The 21,941-nt window shown below is 49.3% G+C and overlaps 2 protein-coding genes across 2 annotated transcripts; both read left to right on the top strand.

Moving 5' to 3' along the window:
* Window positions 1-484: 484 nt before the first annotated feature.
* Window positions 485-1,676, top strand: LOC139173189 (zinc transporter ZIP1-like). Its single transcript, XM_070762786.1, has 3 exons — window positions 485-609; window positions 714-831; window positions 1,059-1,676. The coding sequence occupies exons 1-3, from the start codon at window positions 485-487 to the stop codon at window positions 1,674-1,676; spliced, it is 861 nt and encodes a 286-aa protein (XP_070618887.1).
* A 9,201-nt stretch (window positions 1,677-10,877) lies between these two features.
* Window positions 10,878-20,415, top strand: PDIA3 (protein disulfide isomerase family A member 3). The gene is made up of 13 exons (XM_070763546.1): window positions 10,878-11,253; window positions 11,538-11,616; window positions 11,705-11,822; window positions 12,958-13,062; window positions 13,798-13,927; window positions 14,524-14,640; window positions 15,662-15,787; window positions 17,245-17,427; window positions 18,326-18,434; window positions 18,918-19,046; window positions 19,341-19,420; window positions 19,611-19,668; window positions 20,020-20,415. The coding sequence occupies exons 1-13, from the start codon at window positions 11,111-11,113 to the stop codon at window positions 20,137-20,139; spliced, it is 1,497 nt and encodes a 498-aa protein (XP_070619647.1). The 5' UTR covers window positions 10,878-11,110; the 3' UTR covers window positions 20,140-20,415.
* Window positions 20,416-21,941: the final 1,526 nt, after the last annotated feature.

Here is a 21,941-nt window from a genome sequence, read left to right as displayed (position 1 = left end):
AGGAAGAGGGACCCCAAGGACCACATTGACCCCCAGGGGCCCTGGAGGAACTCGGAGGAGCAACTGGGGACATTCACAGCCCCTCAAACTTCGGGGACTCTTCCAGGCCGTAGGTGGGTGGGTGTAATCCCAAGAGCCGCACCGACGCCGAATCTGCTCCCCGCGCTTCCCACCAAGCCGCCCGCATTGCGACCCCGACGGCCGCTTCGGAGCTGGCTCTCGGAGCCCCGGGACCGTCTCGAGGGAGGAAAGCTTCCCCCACCGGAGCCAAAGCCAAACTCGGGCCCGGAGAGGCTCCGGTGCCAAGCGCGGCAACTTCTCCTCCTCGGGCCAGACCCTCCCCAACGGACTGGCGGCCGGCCAAGGTCTCCGGCCCCTCCACCAGACCACAAGAGCGGGGCGGGGTGGCCGGCGGGGGGCGGGCCAGGTGCGGGGCGAGGGCATAAAGGGCCGGCCGGAGCCGCCCCCGACTCGACGGGGCGCCATGTGGTCTCTGGAGGCGCTGAAGCTGGGTTGCCTCTTGGCGCTGGCCACGCTGCCGCTGCTCTGCGGGCTCCTGCCGGCGCTGCTCGTCCGTCTGCGGAGCGGCGGGGCCGCGGCCAGCGGTGCGTGGGCTCTCCCGGGGGGCGGGGATGCCAGCGGGAGGGGGGGGCCGCGCCGGGCCTCCTTCAGCCGCCTCCTTCTCCCCGACTCTCCGCAGGCGCCGCAGGGAGCGGACGAAGCATCCTGAGCTGCGCGGCCGGCGGCGTCTTCATGGCCGCCTGCTTGCTGGACGTGGTGCCCGATGCGCTGGCCGATCTTCGGGACGAGCTCCGGCGGCAGAATCTCTCGGTACCTGGCGGGGGGAGGGGTTGACTGGTGGACGGCTGGGCCCGGTCCCGCGCGGGGACTCCCTGGGGTGGCTGCTGACCGCTGGAGGACCAGCGGGGCAGTCCTGGCTGGCCGCCTCTGGCCGGGTTCCTGAGCCGCTCCCGCCGTCTAAAGCAGCGCCTCCCCTCCCGGGTGCTTGGGCCTCCGTGGCCGTCGGGGCACTGACGCCAGGCTCCTCTCCGTTGCAGGCGGCCTTCCCTGCGCCCGAGATGGTCGTAGCGATGGGCTTCCTGCTGGTGTTGGTGCTGGAGCACGTGATGCTGGACTGCAGCGAGCGGCCGGGGACCGAGGACACGCAGCCCCTCGCGGGCAGCCCGGAAGCTGCCGCCGTCGGGGAACCGCGGGCGGAGGCGTCGCGGCCCCCCTTCCGCTCGCTGGTGCTGGTGGCGTCGCTGTCGCTGCACTCGGCCTTCGAGGGCCTGGCGCTGGGCTTGCAGGACACGCCGGGCCAGGTGCTGCGGCTGGCGGCCGCCGTCGTGCTCCACAAGTGCCTGATCGCGGCCAGCCTGGGCTTGCTACTGCTCCACAGCGGCCTGACGCTGCCCTGGCTGGTGGCCGCCCTGGCCTGCTTCGCTCTCCTCTCCCCGGTGGGCATGGCGGTGGGCATGGCCGTGCTGCGTGGGGGCGGCAGCGGGGGTTCCCTGGCCCAGAGCCTCCTGGAGGGGGCGGCCGCCGGGACCTTCCTCTACATCACCTTCCTGGAGATCCTCCCGCAGGAGCTGCGCCTCCCCTCGGCCCGCCTGCCAAAAGTCCTGGCGCTGCTCCTCGGCTTCTCCGGGATGGCAGGGCTGTGCTTCCTGGGCTGAACGGGGGCTCCCTCCTGGGGATTTTATTCAATGGGTTTAGAAACATCGAAGATTGACGGCAGGAAAAGACCTCCAGGTCCATCTGTATTTTTTTTTAGGATGGACACATGTTTATCCCAGACATGTTTCAATTCAATTACAGTACTGTGGAGTTAGCAACCGCGTCTGCTGGAAGTTTGTTCCAAGCATCTACTCCTCTTTCAGTCAAACAATATTTTCTCACGTTGCTTCTGATCTTTCCCCCAACTAACCTCATATTGTGTCCCCTTGTTCTTGTGTTCACTTTCCTAGTAAAAACACTTCCCTCCTGAACCTTATTTAACCCTTTAACATATTTAAGTGTTTCCATCATGTCGTCCCCCCCCCCCCTTTCCCTTCTGTCCTCCAGACTATACAGATTGAGTTCATGAAGTCTTTCCTGATAAATTTTATGTTTAAGCCCTTCCACCATTTTTGTAGCCCGTTTTTGGACCCGTTCCATTTTGTCAATATCTTTTTGTAGGTGAGGTCTCCAGAACTGAACACAGTACTGTATTCCAAATGGGGTCTCACCAGCACTCTATACAGCGGGATCACAACCTCCCTCTTCCTGCTTGTTGTACCTCTAGCTATGCAGCCAAGGATTCTACTTTCTTTCCCTACCGCCTGACTGCACTGTTCACCCATTTTGAGACTGTTAGAAATCACGACCCCTAAATCCTTCTCTTCTGAAGTTTTTGCTAGCACAGAACTGCCAATACAACACTCAGATTGAGGTTTGTACTTGTCTGGACCAAGAGGTCTCCGGGTTGCCTACCTGGGCTCTTCCGGCTTCATTTCATGATCTTAGCTGGGGGGGGGGAGATGGAGGGGCCTTGCTGTTGTAATTTGGCAAGTTTATACTATTTGCTAGAAGCCCGTCTGTCCGCCTAGCCCCCCCTTCTTTCCAGCCTGGTGGGTTGTGGAGGTGTTTGGGTCAGGACCTGAGCAGCTGCAGGGGGGCTGCAACACCCCCCCTGGACAAAATCTGGGAAAGTCACACCCTGATTAACACAAGCAGGAGAAGCTACCCCAGATCATAACCCAGAGAGGTGGACTGAGAGAAACCTGATTGAATGGAATGGTTGGTTTTTTATGGTTTTTAGATTTTATATTTAATTAAGGGTTATAATATTTAACTAGGATAGCCCAGTGAAAAGAAGGGCCATGGGGACATGATACCAGTATACAGTGTTCCCTTGATTTTCGCGGGTTCGAACTTCGCGAATAGCCTATAGCACGGTTTTTCAAAAAATATTAATTAAAAAATACTTCGCGGGTTTTTTTCTATACCACGGTTTTTCCCGCCCGATGACATCATACATCATCACCAAACTAATAATTTTTGCAAATAAATAACAAAAAAAATAATTATTGTTAATAAATAATTATGTTTATAAATATCAGGATTACTAAGTGTGTTATTCAATGGTGAATACCAGTAATAATGGTGAGTAAATTGTTGTTAAGGGAATGGGAAATGGTAATTTAGGGGTTTAAAGTGTTAATGGATGGCTTGTGATACTGTCCATAGCCAAAAATGGTGTATTTACTTCCGCATCTCTACTTTGCGGAAATTCGACTTTTTCGGGCGGTCTCAGAACGCATCCCCCGCGAAAATCGAGGGAACACTGTATAGGTACTTGAGGGGCTGCCACAGAGAGGAAGGGGCTCACACTATTTTCCAGGGCACCAGAGGGCCAGACCAGGAGCAATGGATGGAAACTGACCAAGGAGAGATTCAACCTGGAAATAAGGAAGAACTTCCTGTTGGTCAGAGCGATCAATCAGTAGAACAGCCTGCCAGCGGAGGTTGTGAACGCCCCAACTCAGGACACATTCAAGAGGAGATTGGACTGACATCTGGCTAGGGAGATGTAGGGTTTCCTGCTTGAGCAGGGGGTTGGACTTGATGACTTGTAAGGCCCCTTTCAACTCTAATAAATAAATAAAATTTGACCGAAAATGTTATACAGTATATTGTTTTATCATATGTTGTGAGATTCTGGGAGTTGAAGTCCAAATATCTTCAAGTTGGCTATGACCTATAAAGCCCTTCATGGCATCGGACCAGAATATCTCCGGGACTGCCTTCTGCCGCACGAATCCCAGCGACCGGTTAGGTCCCACAGAGTTGGCCTTCTCCGGATCCCATCAACTAAACAATGGCATTTGGCGGGTCCCAGGTGAAGAGCCTTCTCTGTGGCAGCCCCGACCCTCTGGAACCAGCTCCCCCCTGAAATTAGAACTGACCCCACCCTCCTTGCCTTTCGTAAACTCCTTAAAACCCACCTCTGCCGTCAGGCATGGGGGAACTGAGATAACTTCCCCAGGCCTATACTGTTTATGTATGGTATATTTGTTTGTTTGTTTGTTTGTTTGTTTGTTTGATTTGTATGCTGCCCCTCTCCGGAGACTCGGGGCAGCTAACAGCAACAATAAAACAGCATATAACAATAATCCAATAATAAAAACAATTAAAAACCCATTATAATAAAAACCAAACATACATACAAACATACCATGCATAAAATTGTAAAGGCCTAGGGGGAAAGGATATCTCAGTTCCCCCATGCCTGTTGGCAGAGGTGGGTTTTAAGTAGCTTACAAAAGGCAAGGAGGGTGGGGGCAATTCTAATCTCTGGGGGGAGTTGGTTCCAGAGGGCCGGGGCCGCCACAGAGAAGGCTCTTCCCCTGGGTCCCGCCAAGCATGTTATGTGCATGTTTTTTTTAATTATGGATTTTTAGTTTTAATTATTAGATTTGTATTGTAGATTTTTTTTTCTATTACTGTTATGAGCCGCCCCGAGTCTACGGAGAGGGGGCGGCATACAAATTTAATAAATAAATAATAAATAAGTTGCCAAGGTTGGGAGACACTGTTGTAGAGGGTTCAGAGCAGAGGGCAGCTACACTAGGGGGGGCTCTCTGCAGTCACCCCCTTTTCCTGCACTGAACTGCAACTTCTGACTCTGCACTTTTTGAGGTGGATTGGTGATCAGCTGAGATTCGAGGAAGACGAGGCACTTCACAAAATGAGCCGGGGTGGCGCAGCAGGTAGAGTGCTGTACTGCAGGCCACTGAAGCTGGCTGTAGATCTGAAGGTCAGCGGTTCAAATCTCATCACCGGCTCAAGGTTGACTCAGCCTTCCATCCTTCCGAGGTGGGTCAAATGAGGACCTGGATTGTGGGGGCAATAGCCTAGCTCTGTTACAAAAGTGCTATTGCTAACATGTTGAATGAATGAATGAATGAACGAGCAAGCAAGCAAGCAAGCAAGCAAGCATGCTGGCTCTGTTAAAAAGTGCGATTGCTAACATGTAAGCCGGCCTGAGTCTAAGGAGAAGGGCGGCATAAAAAAATCGAATAAATAAATAAATAAGAATTGTTCCAGTGTTACGTTTCAATTGATGAAGGTGACGAATGGGGGAAATGGCAAGGGGAGGGGGTGTATAATTCTCTTGACCCCTGACCCCCGTCCTAGTAGCTTCCTGTGTTCAGCAGACCCCCCTCTTTGTTTCTATGACTGAGCCTTGAAGTGCAGGTAGTCCTCAAGAACCATTCGAATTTAAGGTGGCGCCGAATCCCCAAAGTAATGGATGTTGCAGCATCCCACGGTCATGATCAAAATTTAAGTGCTTGGCAGCCAGCCTGGATGCCATAAACTTCCAAACCCTGGTTCGACCAGGCCCAAAAACATGGAGAATGATATCATCAAATACCACTTGAAATAAAGTTGGCTGGGCAGTTACCCTAACAGGCAATGGGGTGGCAAGGGCCCCAGCAGGATCCCCAGTTCAATAGCAAGGCCGTTCATTGTTAATGCTCCCAGCCTTAGCACCGAGGCTGTTTATTTATTTATTGGATTTGTATGCCGCCCCTCTCCGCAGACTCGGGGCGGCTAACAACAATGGTAAAACAACATGTAGCAATCTAATTTAATAAAACAACTAAAAACCCTTATTATAAAAAAACCAAACATACACACAAACATACCATGCATAACTTGTAGTGGCCTAGGGGGAAAGAATAGCCTAACTCCCCCATGCCTGGCGACAAAGGTGGGTCTTAAGAAGTTTGTGAAAGACAAGGAGGGTGGGGGCCGTTCTAATCTCTGGGGGGAGCTGATTCCAGAGGGCCGGGGCCACCACAGAGAAGGCTCTTCCCCTGGGGCCCGCCAAACGACATTGTTTGGTCGAGGGGACCCGGAGAAGGCCAACTCTGTGGGACCTTATCGGCCGCTGGGATTCGTGCGGTAGAAAGCGGTTCCGGATATATTCTGGCCCAATGCCATGTAGGGCTTTAAAGGTCATTACCAACACTTTCAATTGTGACCGGAAACCGATCGGCAGCCAGTGAGGCCGCGGAGTGTTGCAGAAACGTGGGCGAATCTAGGAAGCCCCACGATGGCTCTCGCGGCCGCATTCTGCACGATCTGAAGTTTACGAACACTTTTCAAAGGTAGCCCCATGTAGAGAGCGTTGCAGTAATCGAACCTCGAGGTGATGAGGGCATGAGTGACCGTGAGCAGTGACTCCCTGTCCAAATACGGCCACAACTGGTGCACCAGGCGAACCTGGGCCAACGCCCCCCTCACCACAGCCGAAAGATGATGTTCCAATGCCAGCTGTGGATCGAGGAGGATGCCCAAGTTGCGGACCCTCTCTGAGGGGGTCAATAGTTTCCCCCCCAAGGTGGACTGGAAACCTGAAGCACAAAGCAGAGGCTGCATTCCTCTCCTCACCTAGCCAGGTACCTGATGAACTTGCAAAGGTACGCAGCCCTGTTGCAAACAGGCCTTGCATTTATCCTCAAAGCTTGCGGCCAGGGAAGTTCCCCAGGCCCAAGAATGAGACACCCTGGCTGCCAAATGATAACCACAAAATTGGCAACTTTTCTTTCCCTGGAATGAGAAGCGCAGGGGGCCCTGCCTGACCTGGGATTCACCTGCCTTCCATCGCAATGAAGCCTCAATTACCCTCACTAAGCAAAAGACACTTGTTTCCCATATAAGAACCATAGTCCTCACACTTACCAGTCACTCCTTCGGTGACCAGTCAAACTACAATGGTGCTGAAAAAGGAGATTTATTTAGCCCTTGATATTGTGGCCACTGCGATCATGATTTGGCTGTATAGTGGTACCTCTACCTAAGAACGCCTCTACTTAAGAACTTTTTTTAGATAAGAACCGGGTGCTCAAGATTTTTTTGCCTCTACTTAAGAACCATTTTCTACTTAAGAACGCGAGCCTGGAAAAATTTCCCAGGAAATTTGAGAGTGGCACGAAGGCCTGCCCAGTTTCCTGCCATTTTCCCTTTAATCCCGGCCATCTCGGGCTTTTCTGGGCTGCCAGAGGAGCCTTTCAGTGGTGCTTAAGGAGGCTTTGGCAGCCCAGAGCAAACAGAGCGTTTTCCTTTCTCTGGGCGCTTGGAGAGGGAATAAACCACTTTACTGTGGTGACTCCCTTGCGCTGCCTCCCATACACCCAGTGCGAGGTTGCTTCCCGGAGCGTCTGGGCGCAGAAAGGCCAAAGGGGCCACTCACCTCACCTTCTTCCTTCGGCGACTCTCCTCCTCCTCTTCTTCCTCCTCCTCCTCCTCCCACCCATATTCCAATGTTTTATTTCTTTCCTAATGGGTTTGCACGCATTATTTGCTTTTACATTGATTCCTATGGGAAAAATTGCTTCTACTTACAAACTTTTCTACTTAAGAACCTGGTCACAGAATGAATTAAGTTCTTAAGTAGAGGCACCACTGTATTTGGTAACTGGTGTGCATTTACCATGGTTGTAGCGTCTGATGTGCCCAGGATCACTCTTTGCAATCTTCTCAGCTAGCTTCTGATAACAGAGAAGAGGGAAGCTGGCAGGAAGTTGGCAGCCACAATGTGACATTGAGCGTAACAACCGCAGATGGGACTGGTGTTGTAAGTCAGGCACTCGCACAACATTTCACTTGTTGCTTAGTGACAAAGTTGCAGGTCTCAGCTGTGGTCAGTAAGTGTCCTACCTGCCCTGTTGCTCTGCTCGAGGCGTAAGGAAGGTCCTGCTCACTTTGCTTACATGATGGTTTCTCAGTGTTTTCCTCAAGGCTGCCTGGTCAGTGTTGTCCTCAAGGCTGCCATGGTCAAAGCAATGGAAACTGCAGTTGAATGTTTCCAAATGTAAAATAATGCACTTGGGGAAAAGGAATCCTCAATCTGAGTATTGCATTGGCAGTTCTGTGTTAGCAAAAACTTCAGAAGAGAAGGATTTAGGGGTAGTGATTTCTGACAGTCTCAAAATGGGTGAGCAGTGTGGTCGGGCAGTAGGAAAAGCAAGTAGGATGCTTGGCTGCATAGCTAGAGGTATAACAAGCAGGAAGAGGGACATTGTGATCCCCATATATAGAGTGTTGGTGAGACCACATTTGGAATACTGTGTTCAGTTCTGGAGACCTGACCTACAAAAAGATATTGACAAAATTGAACGGGTCCGAAGACGGGCTACAAGAATGGTGGAAGGTCTTAAGCATAAAACGTATCAGGAAAGACTTAATGAACTCAATCTGTATAGTCTGGAGGACAGAAGGAAAAGGGGGGACATGATCGAAACATTTAAATATGTTAAAGGGTTAAATAAGGTTCAGGAGGGAAGTGTTTTTAATAGGAAAGTGAACACAAGAACAAGGGGACACAATCTGAAGTTAGTTGGGGGAAAGATCAAAAGCAATGTGAGAAAATATTATTTCACTGAAAGAGTAGTAGATCCTTGGAACAAACTTCCAGCACACGTGGTTGGTAAATCCACAGTAACTGAATTTAAACATGCCTGGGATAAACATATATCCATTGTAAGATAAAATACAGGAAATAGTATAAGGGCAGACTAGATGGACCATGAGGTCTTTTTCTGCCGTCAGTCTTCTATATTTCTCGCAGCTGAATAAGGAACTTTCTGAGTAGGAGCCCCAGATCTTCCCAGGAAGAGTCTGCGGGATCTCCAGCACTCAGTCCGTCCAAAGACAAAGGATCTACAGGATGGAGGTCCAGCTCAATAGCGTTGCATTTTTTGCCTATGTGGAAGCATGGTGGGAGTGGCCTGCATGTCATTCATCCCGGCGCCCGCAGGCTGTCAGTTTGACACCTCCTCTCCTCCTCCAAACCACAAGACAGCTGGCAAATCAGTGGTGGCTTCCCCAGTTCTCAATTGCTCCTGCTAACAATGCCCGAAGTTGAACTCGCCTCCATCCAATGCTGCTGTCACACAGAGCGACATCTTGGTAGAAGACACAGCTCAAAAGTTCCCCTTCCATGTTTCTGCTCTTGGAACTAGCTGCTGTTCTGAACTTAGTTTTTTCCTCCCTCTGCACACGCCTTGAAAGCTCAGAAAGTTCTGAATTCACCAGCTGTGCCCTGGTCAAGCTGCGGAGCAGCAGGTCAAAAAGCACATTAAAGGTCATCTAGCCCACGCGTACACAAAACTCATCTGTCGCCAGGCCTGGGGTTTATTAGAGTTTTCCCCTGGTTAATGAATGTTTCCTAGTATGACTGTTGTATGAATTGTTAATTGAAGTTTTAAAGTTAGAAATTTATGTTATTAATTGGATTGTTTTATTATGGGCTGTGAGCCGCCCCAAGTCCTTGGAGAGGGGTGGCATACAAATCGAATTAAACTTTAAACTTAAATGTTGGAAGTTCTCCAGCAAAGAACTCAACGCTTCATCTGCTTTTAGGCCACTGGTGGAGAGGTCACCACCCGGAATTCCTTAGGCTTTACCGTTACTTCCCTTGTTTCACCTCATTGGGTCTAGTGCTCCCTTCCAAGGCAAGAGAGAATTGGTTTTGGTCCTCCTCCATATGGAGATTCTTCAGAAGCACAAGGGCTTACCCCCTCCTCTAAGCCAGTGTTTCCCAACCTTGGCAACTTGAAGATATTTGGACTTCAACTCCCAGAATTCCCCAGCCAGCATTTGCTGGCTAGGGAATTCTGGGAGTTGAAGTCCAGATATCTTCAAGTTGCCAAGGTTGGGAAACACTGCTCTAAGCAGACTTGACTGTTTCTACGGGGACTGTGCTTCCAATCCCTTCTCCATCTCAGGAGTCTTTGATTGCACTTTTCAGATCAAGGGTTAAAGTAGAATTACTTTTTGATTCACTATAGCTGTTCGTCTCACTCAGTCAATAAGGGAGATGAGAAGCTATATAAATGTTGCAATTTCCCAATCTGGGAGCAACATTAAGAGATTTATAGGGTAGCATGGTGAATTTTTCCTACAAATATTATTCTTTCTGGATTTTGAGTTGTTAAGAGCCAGAGGAAGCAGAATTAGTGACCTAATGATGTCACAGAAGTGTGAAATGAGATTTGTGGCCTTCTCAAAAATAGCGATAAATGCAATGCAGGAATATTGCCTCCCTGACTGTTGAATACTCTTTGTTTTAAACACAAGTCACAAGAGAATCTGTACCACTATGCAACAGTTAGTAACTTTCCTGACATCAACCCAAAGCTTCTTCCTGTAATTTAAATGCACCGTTCCTTGTATTTATTTTATTTATTGGATTTGTATGCCGCCCCTCTCTGAGGACTTTAATTACTACATTTAATTGAGTTCTATGCCTCCCACCCCCAATGGGACTCATGCCCCCATCTCACTAAATGCCTTCTTCTGGTCTCTCCCTTTTATGGACTTTTTGCTGAAAATGGAGAAAAAAATTGAATTGGTAATTTCTGGTGGAAAAAATAACAGGCTGGTGAGATGATAAAGTTGAATTTTATTGTAAAGATAAAAGGGGGAATAACGAATTCGTTTGCTGTGAAGAAAGGCGGAAGACGCTCCGCTCCCTTCGCTCTTTTCTGCGTTGCTCTCCCCGACGCGTCGCCCTTCCAGGCGGGCAGCCAGAGGACGGACGCGGCTCCTTCCCGCCCGGCAAGCCGAGCCGCAGGGGCCAGGCAGCGCCCGAGAGGGCAGGAACCGCGAGCCCCAACAGCGGGCCCCGGCCTGTGCTTCCCCCGCTCGGCTTTGCTCCAGGCGCTGGCAATCCGGTTCCCAAAGGGCCGCTCCGCCCGCCTCTCCTGACCCTCCGCCGCTCTCCCTCCCCGGGTCCCCTTCAGCCCCGTCCCGGCTGACCGGCTGAAGGGTCAGCGGGGGATCCGCTCCGGGACTTTGTCTGCGCACAGGGGGACCCGCTCCCCCTTGCGCGCCAGGGCGCCTGCGCGAACCCCAGAGCAGGGGAGGTGTCCGACGATGAGGGAAGCCCCGCCCCGGCCGAGAGTTTCGGGCCAATGGGCGCGTGCCACACGGTGGATCCGTCCCGTCTGCGCAGGGGGCGGGCCTTCCGCTTCCTCTTTAGCCCCGCGCTGAAGCGACCGCCGGGGAAAGCGAAAGCCACCGCCGCCGTTCCCGACCGCCGTCCTCTCCGCTGGGCCTGATGGCGACGTCGCTCCTCGTGCTGCTGCTCGCCGCGGCCGCCTGGCCCGCCCGCGCTTCCGACGTGCTGGAGCTGAGCGACGACGACTTCGACAGCGGCCTGGCCGACCGCAACGTCGCCCTCGTGGAGTTCTACGCGCCCTGGTGGGTCGGGGGCGCGCGCGCGGGGGGCCCTTCGCCGGCCTTCTTCCCCGTCAGGACGCTCCGGCCGACGGGGGCGCGGGAGGGGGGGCGCGGTGGGGTCCTCGCGGCGGGCCTGGCGCTGCGGCTGCTGTCAGGGGGCGGGGCGTCGGCCGCCGTGGCCTCTCCTGAGTGGCTGGCACGGCGCGCGGGCGGCTGCCGATTGGCTGCCTCCAGACTCTGGGAGGGCGGCGTGGGGGGGGTGGGTGGAGGGCAGGCGCGGGCTGACCGGCTGCGTTGCCCTGCAGGTGCGGCCACTGCAAGCGCCTGGCGCCCGAGTACGAATCGGCGGCCACGCGGCTGAAGGGCGTCGTCCCACTGGTGAAGGTGCGTTGAGGCGGGGGGCGAGGGGGACGGAGGGAGGGAGGAGGCCTCAGCCGGGAGGGTGACGCGCTCTCCTCCACCTCCCCCCCAGGTGGACTGCACGGCCAACACAGAGACCTGCAACAAGTACGGGGTGAGCGGCTACCCGACGCTGAAGATCTTCCGCAACGGGGAGGAGTCCGGCACTTACGACGGGCCCCGGACAGCCGGTGAGCGACTCCCGGGGTTCCGTGCAGGCGCCGCCCCTTCCCCGGGTGCCCGTGGCGGCCCTCCCTTGGCGGTGGTCCGGCGGAGGCCTGGGGCAGGACGCCGCTGCAGATTTCAGTTGTGAGACCCCAGTTTTGGCTTTGGGATCTGGACTCTCAGCTGGCAGCTAAATTGTCACAATGGGGCTGCTGTTGGAACATAAGAACCTAAGAAGAGCCCTGCTGAATCGGGCCAAAGCCCATGGAGTTCAGCATTCTGTGTCACATAGTGGCCCACCAATTGCACATGGGGATCTCCCTTTCCCCTGACCCCCAACAAATGGTACCCAAGGGAATCCTGCCTGCCTCAACCAACGTAGAGGCGGCACATGGACATTCAATGTTTCAATAACCACCGATACACTTGGCATCCATGAATCTGTCTAATCCTGCCTTGAAGCTATCAAGGCTCACAACCTCTTCTGGAAGTGAATTCCATATACCAAGGACCCTCTGGGTGAAGAAATATTTCCCTTTATTTGTCCTTGCTTTCTCACCTATGAGCTTTATGGAGTGCCCCCTGGTCCTGGTATTGTGTGATAGAGAAAATAATTTTTCTCTATCCACCTTTTCTATCCCATGCATGATTTTATACACTTCGATCAAGTCACCCCTTAAACGCCGTCTTTCAAGGCTGAAGAGACCAAGGTTCCAACCTGGTTTCATAAGGGAGGTGCTCCATTTCCTTGAAACTGTCACAGTGAGTCTTCCACTATAATTGAGCCCCAAATTTATGTGAAGTTAGTTTGCCTCATTTTAAGACCGAGCTTTCCGCAGTGCAGTTGTTTAGTTAATAGCATAGTTGTTAAGCAAAACTGGATTCCCCTTTGACGTTGCTTGTCAGAAGATTGCAAAAGGTGATCACGTGACCCAGGACACTGCAGTCATTGTTAGTAAGCTGCCAAGGAATCTGATTTTTGATCATGGGAGTGTTACAACTATTGTAAGTGAAAAAATGGTCATAAGTCACTTTTTTTTTAATGCTGTCGTAACTGAATGCTCATTAAATGAATTATTGTAAGTCGAGGATTACTTGTAGATATGGGAGTAAGAGATTAGCCTATACTGTATTAACATAACAAATATCTATTTTTTCAAGATGGAATTGTGAGTCATCTAAAGAAACAGGCTGGGCCTGCCTCAGTCCCTCTTGCTCCTGAGGGCTTTGAGAAGTTCATCACTGAAAAGGATGCTGCTGTGGTGGGTAAGTAGCTTGTGGGGCAGGAGATTGCAATGCAAATTAGTGCTTACCTTAATTAGTGATATTTTTGATTTTCATTTCTGTGTAGGATTTGGTTCAGGGACGAATGGATTAAATAAAGCTAGAATGGGATGATTTGTTAAGCATGTTGTGTTTAAAAAATGATTAAATAACTTGATCAGTTGGTTTGAAGTATCTCCTGCCTTCTGTTTTCCTGTTGGAAGTGCTCTTCCTATGACTTTGTCTTTTAGATGAGAATCTGTCTTGGCAAGGCACATTCTCCAGTAAAAATACCAAAGGCGGGTTGGTTGCGGTGGGTGGGATTTGAAGACTGGGACAATTTTTGTGTATGGCTTGTACTTTACGGAATAATTCATAAGGTAATCCCTTGTGAAATACATTGACCTGAAATCCAGAAAGTGATACCGTCAAAATTCAGCAATAAAATGCTAACTTTTGGTTTTACCAGATACTTATCTATAACATCAATGGCTAACAAAGGTTTAACAATGAGGCATGTTAAATCTTGGACAGGCTTGAAGTTCTTGTTTGTCATTTTAAACAACAGTTCTGCATTGTCTTCTCTCTCCCCCCCCTCCCCCCCCAAAAAAGAAAGCCAACCGCCACAAGGCAAATATTTGCTTTTCCTTCCATTTCATCAGTCTGGTTGCTCAAAGGCAGAGCTAAATGATTTATCTTGGACCTCTTACACAACTGTTTATTTCTTATGAATTACAGGATTCTTCAGGGAGATGTTTGGCGATGCACATTCAGAGTACATGAAAGCAGCAAGCAATTTGCGCGACCATTACCGCTTTGCGCACGTCAGTGATGAGGACCTCTTTAAGAAATATGAGCCAGATGGCGAGTAAGTGTTCAGTGGTTGGCCTTGTATTGTCCTGATTTGACTTAAAAGGTTATAGAAGTTTTGAGGTTTTTGTTTTTGTGTGACTTGCCAACCAAGCGATTTTAGAAGCTGCTCATAATTTCAAAATATAAAGGACAGAACTTTACAGTGTTGAGTTAATTTATCTGAAGGAGTTTTTACTATTGTCTTTGGTCCTTGAAGGATCACATATGTGTCACGGTTCTTTTAAAGCCTTGTTCTGAGTATCCTTCTGTGAAAGGTGGGGTGTCACGTTTATACAATGGTACAGATTGCCAAGTCCCTTCTGGGTTGGTTCTTGTTTACCTGCTTGCAGGTGCTGGCAAGTCAGAACTTGATGTGCTTGCTGGCTTTGCGTTAGCTTCTCCCTTTGGAATTGGCTGAAACAGATGAGACTTGCTCAGGGACTGGGGCCCTATCCTGGAGGAACATTCAGTCATCTCTAGGGGATGGTTCAGTGAATCCTGCAGTGTGAATGTGATTGCACTTGGTCTCCTTCTGACTCTTAAGAGTTCTGTAAACCAAAGGGATGCTTGATTTGGTTTGACTGTCAAAATACAACAGTCTCCTTTTCACAGGGGCATCATCCTGTTCCGTCCCCAACACCTTGCAAACAAATTTGAGGATGATTCTGTGCGATATACAGAAGAAAAGATCACAACTGGCAAGATCAAGAAATTTCTTCAAGAAAACATGTGAGCATAGTGATTTCTTTCCTATAGCTTTTAAAATAAGGGTTTTTAGCCATCTTAATACAGTGGAACCCCGACATAAGAGCTGCTCTACTTAAGAGCAACTCGAGATAAGAGCTGGGAGGGGAGAGATATTTTTGTTCTACTTACAAGCCCAAATTCGAGATACAAGCGCCAAGGAGCTGTCTCCTGAAGCCAAACGCTAACTTCCGCGTTCGGCTTCAGGAGACAGCTGCGAAGCGGCGCGCGTGTTTTAAAAGGTTGCAGCCGGCCTGGGGGGCTCGGGGGGGGTGCTTGCAGCTTTCTTTCTTGCTCTTTTTCTTTCTCTCTTTTACCTTCCCTTCCTCTATTTCTTCTTTTCTTTCTCCTTCCCACCTTCTTCCCTCCCTCCCTTCACTCATTCCTCTCTTACTCTCCCCTTTCATAAGTTTCCTTGCTTCCTTCCTCTGTTCCTGTCCCTTCCCTCTTTCCTTCCTTCCTTCCCACCCTCCGTCCATTCATTCACCCATTCCTCTCTTGATCGCTTAAAGCCGGTCCCTGGTGCAAAAAGGGTTGGGGACCTCTGTCCTACAGGATTGGGTGGCAGAGAAGTTGAACATATGTAAATTTAAAAGTTTAAGAAAGTTTACAAGTTAAGTGAAAGAAACTTCATTATTCATTTATATGTACATGTACATTTCTTCATTAAAAACATGTCTTTCTGCATAATTTAGACTAACTTTGTGAGTTTTTTGAGGGCTGGAACCAATTAAAATTATTTACATTAATTCCTATGGGGAAAAGTCGTTCGAGATAAGAGCTGCTCGACTTAAGAGCCCAGGTCCGGAACGAATTAAACTCGTATCTCGAGGTACCACTGTATTGGATTGTTACATGTTGTTTTTTACCACTGTTAGCCGCCCCGAGTCTACGGAGAGGGGCGGCATACAAATCCAATAAATAATAATAATAAATAATAATAATAGCACGTATGTTTGTCTAAATGGGATTTATGTATTAACAAAGAGGAAATTCTGTATTTTAGCTTTGGTATATGCCCACACATGACTGAAGACAATAAAGAATTGATCCAAGGGAAAGATCTTTTGGTGGCTTATTATGATATAGATTATGAAAAGAATCCCAAAGGCTCCAACTATTGGCGCAACAGGTAAGTTTCCATTTCTATGTCAAGGATTCTGTGGGCAGATGAATCATTTTATTACAGATGAAATCTGATTATTGGACAAAACAGTAAACAAAATGAAAGTTCTATTTATGCCAGGCAAAAGCCACTGAACAAAGTCTTGTTAAACATGGGCCTTCCAAAATGAAACTTTCTGTCGTGGGAAGCAAGGCAAAGAAGCAGTGATGAGACTATGTGTGGGGAGGGAACAGGAGGCAGAGAGCGGGCTTGCTGCTGAGTGGCTAAAGAAGAGCTGGGCAGTTACCTAGCTGGTCCCATTTTCTTGCATTGGTATTTTAAAAAGAAAAGTCTCGAGTTCAGTCAAACTTGATTGAACTCGCAAGACTTTTCTTTTAGAATGGGCTGCCCTGGACACAACACCGAGGAATGTGACAGAGCTACAAAGTGTCCCACTTCCTGCACCCCCCCCCCAAAAAATAAGCCATCCCCCAAAATAAGGCTAGGAGCATTTGGGGGGGGGGGGAGGTGTCAGAAAAATAGAAGCCCCTGTCTTATTTTTGGGGAAACACAGTAGATTTATCATTTTTGTGTCTGAAGAAGTGTTGCTTCAGAAACAAAGTTTCCTTAGAAAATCACTCTAGTGCAGGATGTTTCCTTGGAATAACATTCACTTTATAATCACTCTATTGGCATTACAGTGATCCCTCGAGTTTCGCGATCTCGATCTTCGCGAAACGCTATATCGCGATTTTTAAAAAAATATTAATTAAAAAAAAAACACCACTTCTGGGTTTGGCTTCAGGACTCAGCTGGGAAGCGGCGCGGCTGTTTTAAAAGGTCGCAGCCGGCCTGGGGGGCTTCCCAGCACCCCCCCGAACCCCCAACCTGGGGCTTCCCGGCCGCCCACGCAAAGGGGAAACCCCGGCTCCTCGCTGATGCCCGCCGCTCGCCCGCCCGCCAGCAGGAGGGGGAAGACCCAGGGAAGGTTCCTTCGGCCGCCCAGCAGCTGATCTGCTCGGTAGCGCAGCAGCAGCGAGGAGCCGAATCGGGGTTTCCCCTTTGCGTGGGCGGCGGGGAACGCAAACTCCATCTACGCATGCGCGGCCATAGAAAAAAGGGTGCGCATGCGCAGATGGTGTTTTTACTTCCGCAACCCTACATCGCGAAAAATCGATTATCGCGAGGGGTCTTGGAACGGAACCCTCGCGATAATAGAGGGATCACTGTATTACATTTCAACAATATAAGCTAGAAAACAGACATTCTAATTTTCTTTTCCTCTTTGGTGAATCCATTAGTTTGTTATCTGGTATTGTAGAATTCAGTTCTCAGTTAACAAAACATTCACAATTCAGCAGGGATGGAGTTGAAGTCACACATCTGGTTTACTTGTGGAGTTGTTGTATTTTTTTGCCTTCAGATCTTGAGGTGGCCATCTGATTTTCTTGACCTGACAATAATAACAAGCCTTGTTTCTGCAGAGTGATGAAGGTTGCTCGAAGTTTCCTGGATGCTGGACACAAGCTTAATTTTGCTGTTGCAAGCCGAAAGACTTTTGGCCATGAACTCTCAGAGTTCGGGCTGGATGGTTCTACCAGTGACATCCCTCTTGTTGCTATCAGAACAGCCAAAGGAGAGAAATTCGCCATGCAGGAGGAATTTTCGTAAGTTCACGTTTTTGTTCCTTTGTTTGGGAGTAAATGGCTTCTACTTGGAAGCATAGTTCCCTCTAAGCTGAGAATCGCTCACTTAAAAATCATCATCAACTCAGAGTTTTCCAAACCTGCCCAGAAGCCGAGAGGGAAAGAGTGAGAGGGAAGGAGAGAGAGAGGAAGAGAGAGAAACAGATAGAAAAAAGAGAGGAAGGAAAAGAAAAAGAATGGGAGTAAGGAAGAGAGAAAGAAAATCAAAATCTAGTTTGAAACTAGCTCAACTATTTAAGTGGCATTTTGATATTGATAGAGTTGCCCTATTATGAGCTCACTGTTATAGACACACAGTACAGTATTTTATTTTGAATTTCTCTGAGGCAAAACAGGGTGGGTTTTTTATTTGTTTGTTTGTTTATTTATTTATTTCTGTGCCGCCCAGTCCCGAAGGGACTGCCGCTCAGACACTATACTTTTCCGCCCACCCCAAAAAAAATTTAGAGGGAACACTGCTTGGAAGTTTCCCTTCTTTTGAAATGGAAACAGTTCCTGCAGGGCAGAGTTTCCATTGGATTCTTCTGGAAAGAGCTTTAAAAAAGGCGAAGCCTGTGTTATTTCCTTAGTGGCCCTTAAGGATAGTGCAAATGGGTCTATGCTGGCTGAAGCAGTTCTTTTTTTAAAATAATCTTTATTAAGTTTCTACGTATAAAAAAGAATTAAATAAAACATACAAGGAGAAAAAGAAAGAAAAATGAAAGTAGACAGACAAATTGACTTATAAAAAGCGTTCAGTTTCAGTGGTGTTCGATATATGCACATAGATAGTAATTTGCTTATCATCAATATTTTCTTTGACTATATATTTATTTGTTATATGAAAGACATATTTTGTCAATTCTTACTCTATTTGCAGGCGTGACGGTAAAGCCTTGGAGAGATTCCTTCAGGATTATTTTGATGGAAAGCTGAAAAGATACCTGAAATCGGAGCCTGTGCCAGAGAATAATGATGGTCCTGTAAAGGTGAGTTGGAGGGCTAGCCTTCCTTTAACCCTTTAGTGTTTCTGAAATAACAGGGGAATCAGAGCCTTTGTGTAGTTTCCTGAATCCCTTAGAAAAAAAGTGCACCATAACAAAACAAAAATAAAAAAATCAACGTTTTGCTCTCAAAACACAATGCTTAATTCAGCACAGTAATAGCTCTCCTTGTTTCAATATGTTAAGTGCCCGTAACTAAACAAAAAGGAGTATTAGGGGAATGTGAAATTTTACAGTACTTATATGCTAGCATACATAGCTGCCTGAAACCCCAGTTCACCTTGATATGAGCAAACAGGTGACTTGAACTGTTATTGTAAACTCCACCATTGTACAAATGTGAGCGTGGAGACATTGAAGACTGGGTATGCTTCCATCTGGAGAAAGCTGTCCTTTTTAACCACAAAGTGTTTTGGTTCGTTCAATACAGTACTGGTCTATTTATTTAAACCTCCTTGTCTCTCTCAGGTAGTTGTGGCTGAAAATTTTGATGAAATCGTAAATGCGGAGAACAAGGATGTCCTTATAGAGTTCTATGCCCCATGGTGCGGCCACTGCAAGAATCTTGAACCCAAATACAAGGAGCTGGGGGAGAAGGTAGGGGCAAAGGAAACACGGGTTGCCTCAACTTAAAAAGAGTCTAAGGGGAAGGGCGGCATAAAAATCGAATAAATAAATAAATAAATAAAAGTCTCGGGTGAAGTTACTTTATCTGTGAAAGGACTGGTGGGAGTTCCTTTGTGGGTTGCACAGTCCTAAGAAGGGGAAACATTGGTGGTTCCACCTTCTGCTGAAACATAATGTGTCCTTTGACTTCACATACTTCTGATCACCATTTTCTCGGGGGGCTGAGAGTTTTCTCCTCCCTAATAATTAGCTTTCTTTTTCCAGGTTAGCAAAGACCCCTACATTGTTATAGCTAAGATGGATGCCACAGCCAATGATGTGCCTTCACCATACGAAGTCAAAGGGTAAGTAAGAAAACACAGGAATGGCTGTTGGCTTTTTCTGGTGAGTTACATCACCATAGGTAGAGCTTTCTTAGAAATGCCTTTTGAATAATGGGTTTATTAAGGTTTGAAGGCCAGTTATTATCCACGTTTGCAGTTGCTCCAAAACAAGATTTGAATATGTCTGACGGGATCTTTCTTTGTGCCGCAGCTTTCCCACAATTTATTTTTCTCCTGCTGGTAGCAAGCAAAGTCCAAAGAAATACGAGGTGAGCATATATTTTGCCGACTTCCTTCTCTCAGAAGGTCTTTCTAGGTAAAGAGATGGGATATAAATTACAGCAGCAGAAATTTGGTCCGGTTACATTGGGCCTTGGAAGGGAAGCCACCCTGAAATGCCAGAGCAAGAGACTAGTATAGAATGTTTTAAAAGCATCTCAAAATAGTTGACGGCAATTCCACCTTGGCTCCAAGGAGGGAAGAGGAGCATGGGGCGGTTTGGTCTTCCTAGATTACAGTGGGTGAAAGGTGGGGGGACTGTTGTGAATTGCGGATGGTGCAAACGGTGGGCAGGGGTGACCCCCATCTTGCTGACGGCCTCACTTTTCTCTCCTTGCCAGGGGGGTCGTGAGGTGAGCGACTTTGTCAGCTATCTGAAGAGGGAGGCCACGTACCCACCAGTTCTACAAGAAGATGAAAAGCCCAAGAAGAAGAAGAAGGTGGCGAAAGAGGACCTGTGAGAGCCTTGGCTGCCGCCTTGTTCAGAGAGGAGCCTGGCGGCTGCTCTGGCAGAAGAGGGCCAGGGCTCCGGGGTGCAGCTGCGTTGCTGGAAAGCCAAAACCCTTCAGGCAGAGGAGAGCAGAGCCGGTGGCTGCTGTCCTACTACTTTACCTGCCCCTTGTGTCTTAGCTGCACTTGCCATGGATGCCCTGGACTGAAGGGGGGGTGGGGGGTTGTTTTCTAATTTTTTTTGTACATTTGGAGGAATGAGCGAATAAATGAACCCTTGACCCCCAGTTCCCGTGTGATGGTGGGACCAGGGTGCCTGGTGCTGGGGAGCCAGTGTTGCTGGCTTCGTCTTTAAGAGGGGCTGCTGAGGGCTGCCTCTGTCAGGGCCTGGTTTGGAGACAGCTGCCCAGAACAGCCCTGGGCTGAGTGAGTGAAGCCAGAGTGGCAGCAGTAGTTGCTTCTGCTTCCTCCTTTTGCTGAGGAATGGGCATGCAGCCTATAACTACTGCGTGGAGTCAAGACAATACATACAGTTGTGTGAATTTCAGTCTGGAAAACCTGAATCTACCGGTATCTCAGAGCTGAAAGCAGCGCACTATTTTGCAGCATACGATAGAATGTTTGGAATGTAAAAGGAGTAGGAATAAGACTAGAATAGAGCAGCGCGGGAAGGGACCTTGGAGGCCGCCTGATCCAGCCTCCTGCTCAAAGCATTTTAGGTAAGTGACTGCCTAGTCTCCCAAAGACATCCGGTGATGGAGCGCCCACGATTCCTGGAGGCAGGCTGGTTTATTGTCCTTACTGTTAAGAGGTTTCTTTATTCCAGGTTGCTTCTCTGGTTGGTTAGTTTCCAACCATTGCTTCTTGTCCTGCCCTCTAGGGCAGGGGTCTCCAACCGCCGGTCCGCGGACCGGGACCGGGCCGTTGGGGGTTTTCAGCCGGTCCGCGGCACCAGGGCCCCCTCGGCCTTTCCGCGCTGCCCACCGCCCGCCCGATTTGCCCCCTCTGCTCCTCTGCCACCTCCTGCCTTTCACCGCAGCTCCTCCCGCACCCGGAACGCACGCCCTGCCCGCCTCACATTTGCCGAGAGGACTTTCGCCCCGGGCTCTCAGCAAGGGGGCTGCATGAGAGGCGGGGCCGGCGGAAGGTGATATTCAATGTCGGGGGCGCACGGGCGGTTTTGCGCGCGCTCCCTATCTCCCTGCTAGCCCACTCGGAATACGTATTCAAAATAAGAAAAGCCTTCGCAAAGGCTTTTCTTATTTTGAATACGTATTCCGAGTGGGCTAGCAGGGAGATAGGGAGCGCGCGCAAAACCGCCCGTGCGCCCCCGACATTGAATATCACCTTCCGCCGGCCCCGCCTCTCATGCAAACCCCCTTGCTGAGAGCCCGGGGCGAAAGTCCTCTCGGCAAATGTGAGGCGGGCAGGGCGTGCGCGCGTCACCGCTGAGAAGAACGGAGAGAGAACGAGAGTGAGTGAAAGCAACAGACAGCAAGATAGAGAGAAAGTGAGAAAGAGAGAGTGAGAGAAAGGGGGGAGAGAAAGAGATAGCAAGAGAGAGAACAAGAGAGAGAAAGAGCGTGAGAAACAAAACAAGAGAGAAAGAGTGAGAGAGAGAGAAAGCAAAAGAGACAGAAAGAAAACAAGAGAGAGAAAGTGAGAAGAAGAGAGAGAAAGAGGGGGAGAGAGAGAAAGAGAGAGGGGGGAGGGAGAGAAAGAGAGGGAGAAAGAGGGAAAGGGGGGAGAGATAGCAAGAGAGGGAGAGAGAAAGAGAGAGGGAAAGGGGGAGAGAGGGGGGGGAGAAAGAGGA

This window comes from Erythrolamprus reginae, chromosome 10 (genome assembly GCF_031021105.1).
Source record: "Erythrolamprus reginae isolate rEryReg1 chromosome 10, rEryReg1.hap1, whole genome shotgun sequence".
NCBI classification, from domain to species: Eukaryota; Metazoa; Chordata; class Lepidosauria; order Squamata; family Dipsadidae; genus Erythrolamprus; species Erythrolamprus reginae.
The sequence above is the reverse complement of the archived record's forward strand: the minus strand, read 5'-3'. Positions and strand labels throughout refer to the sequence as shown.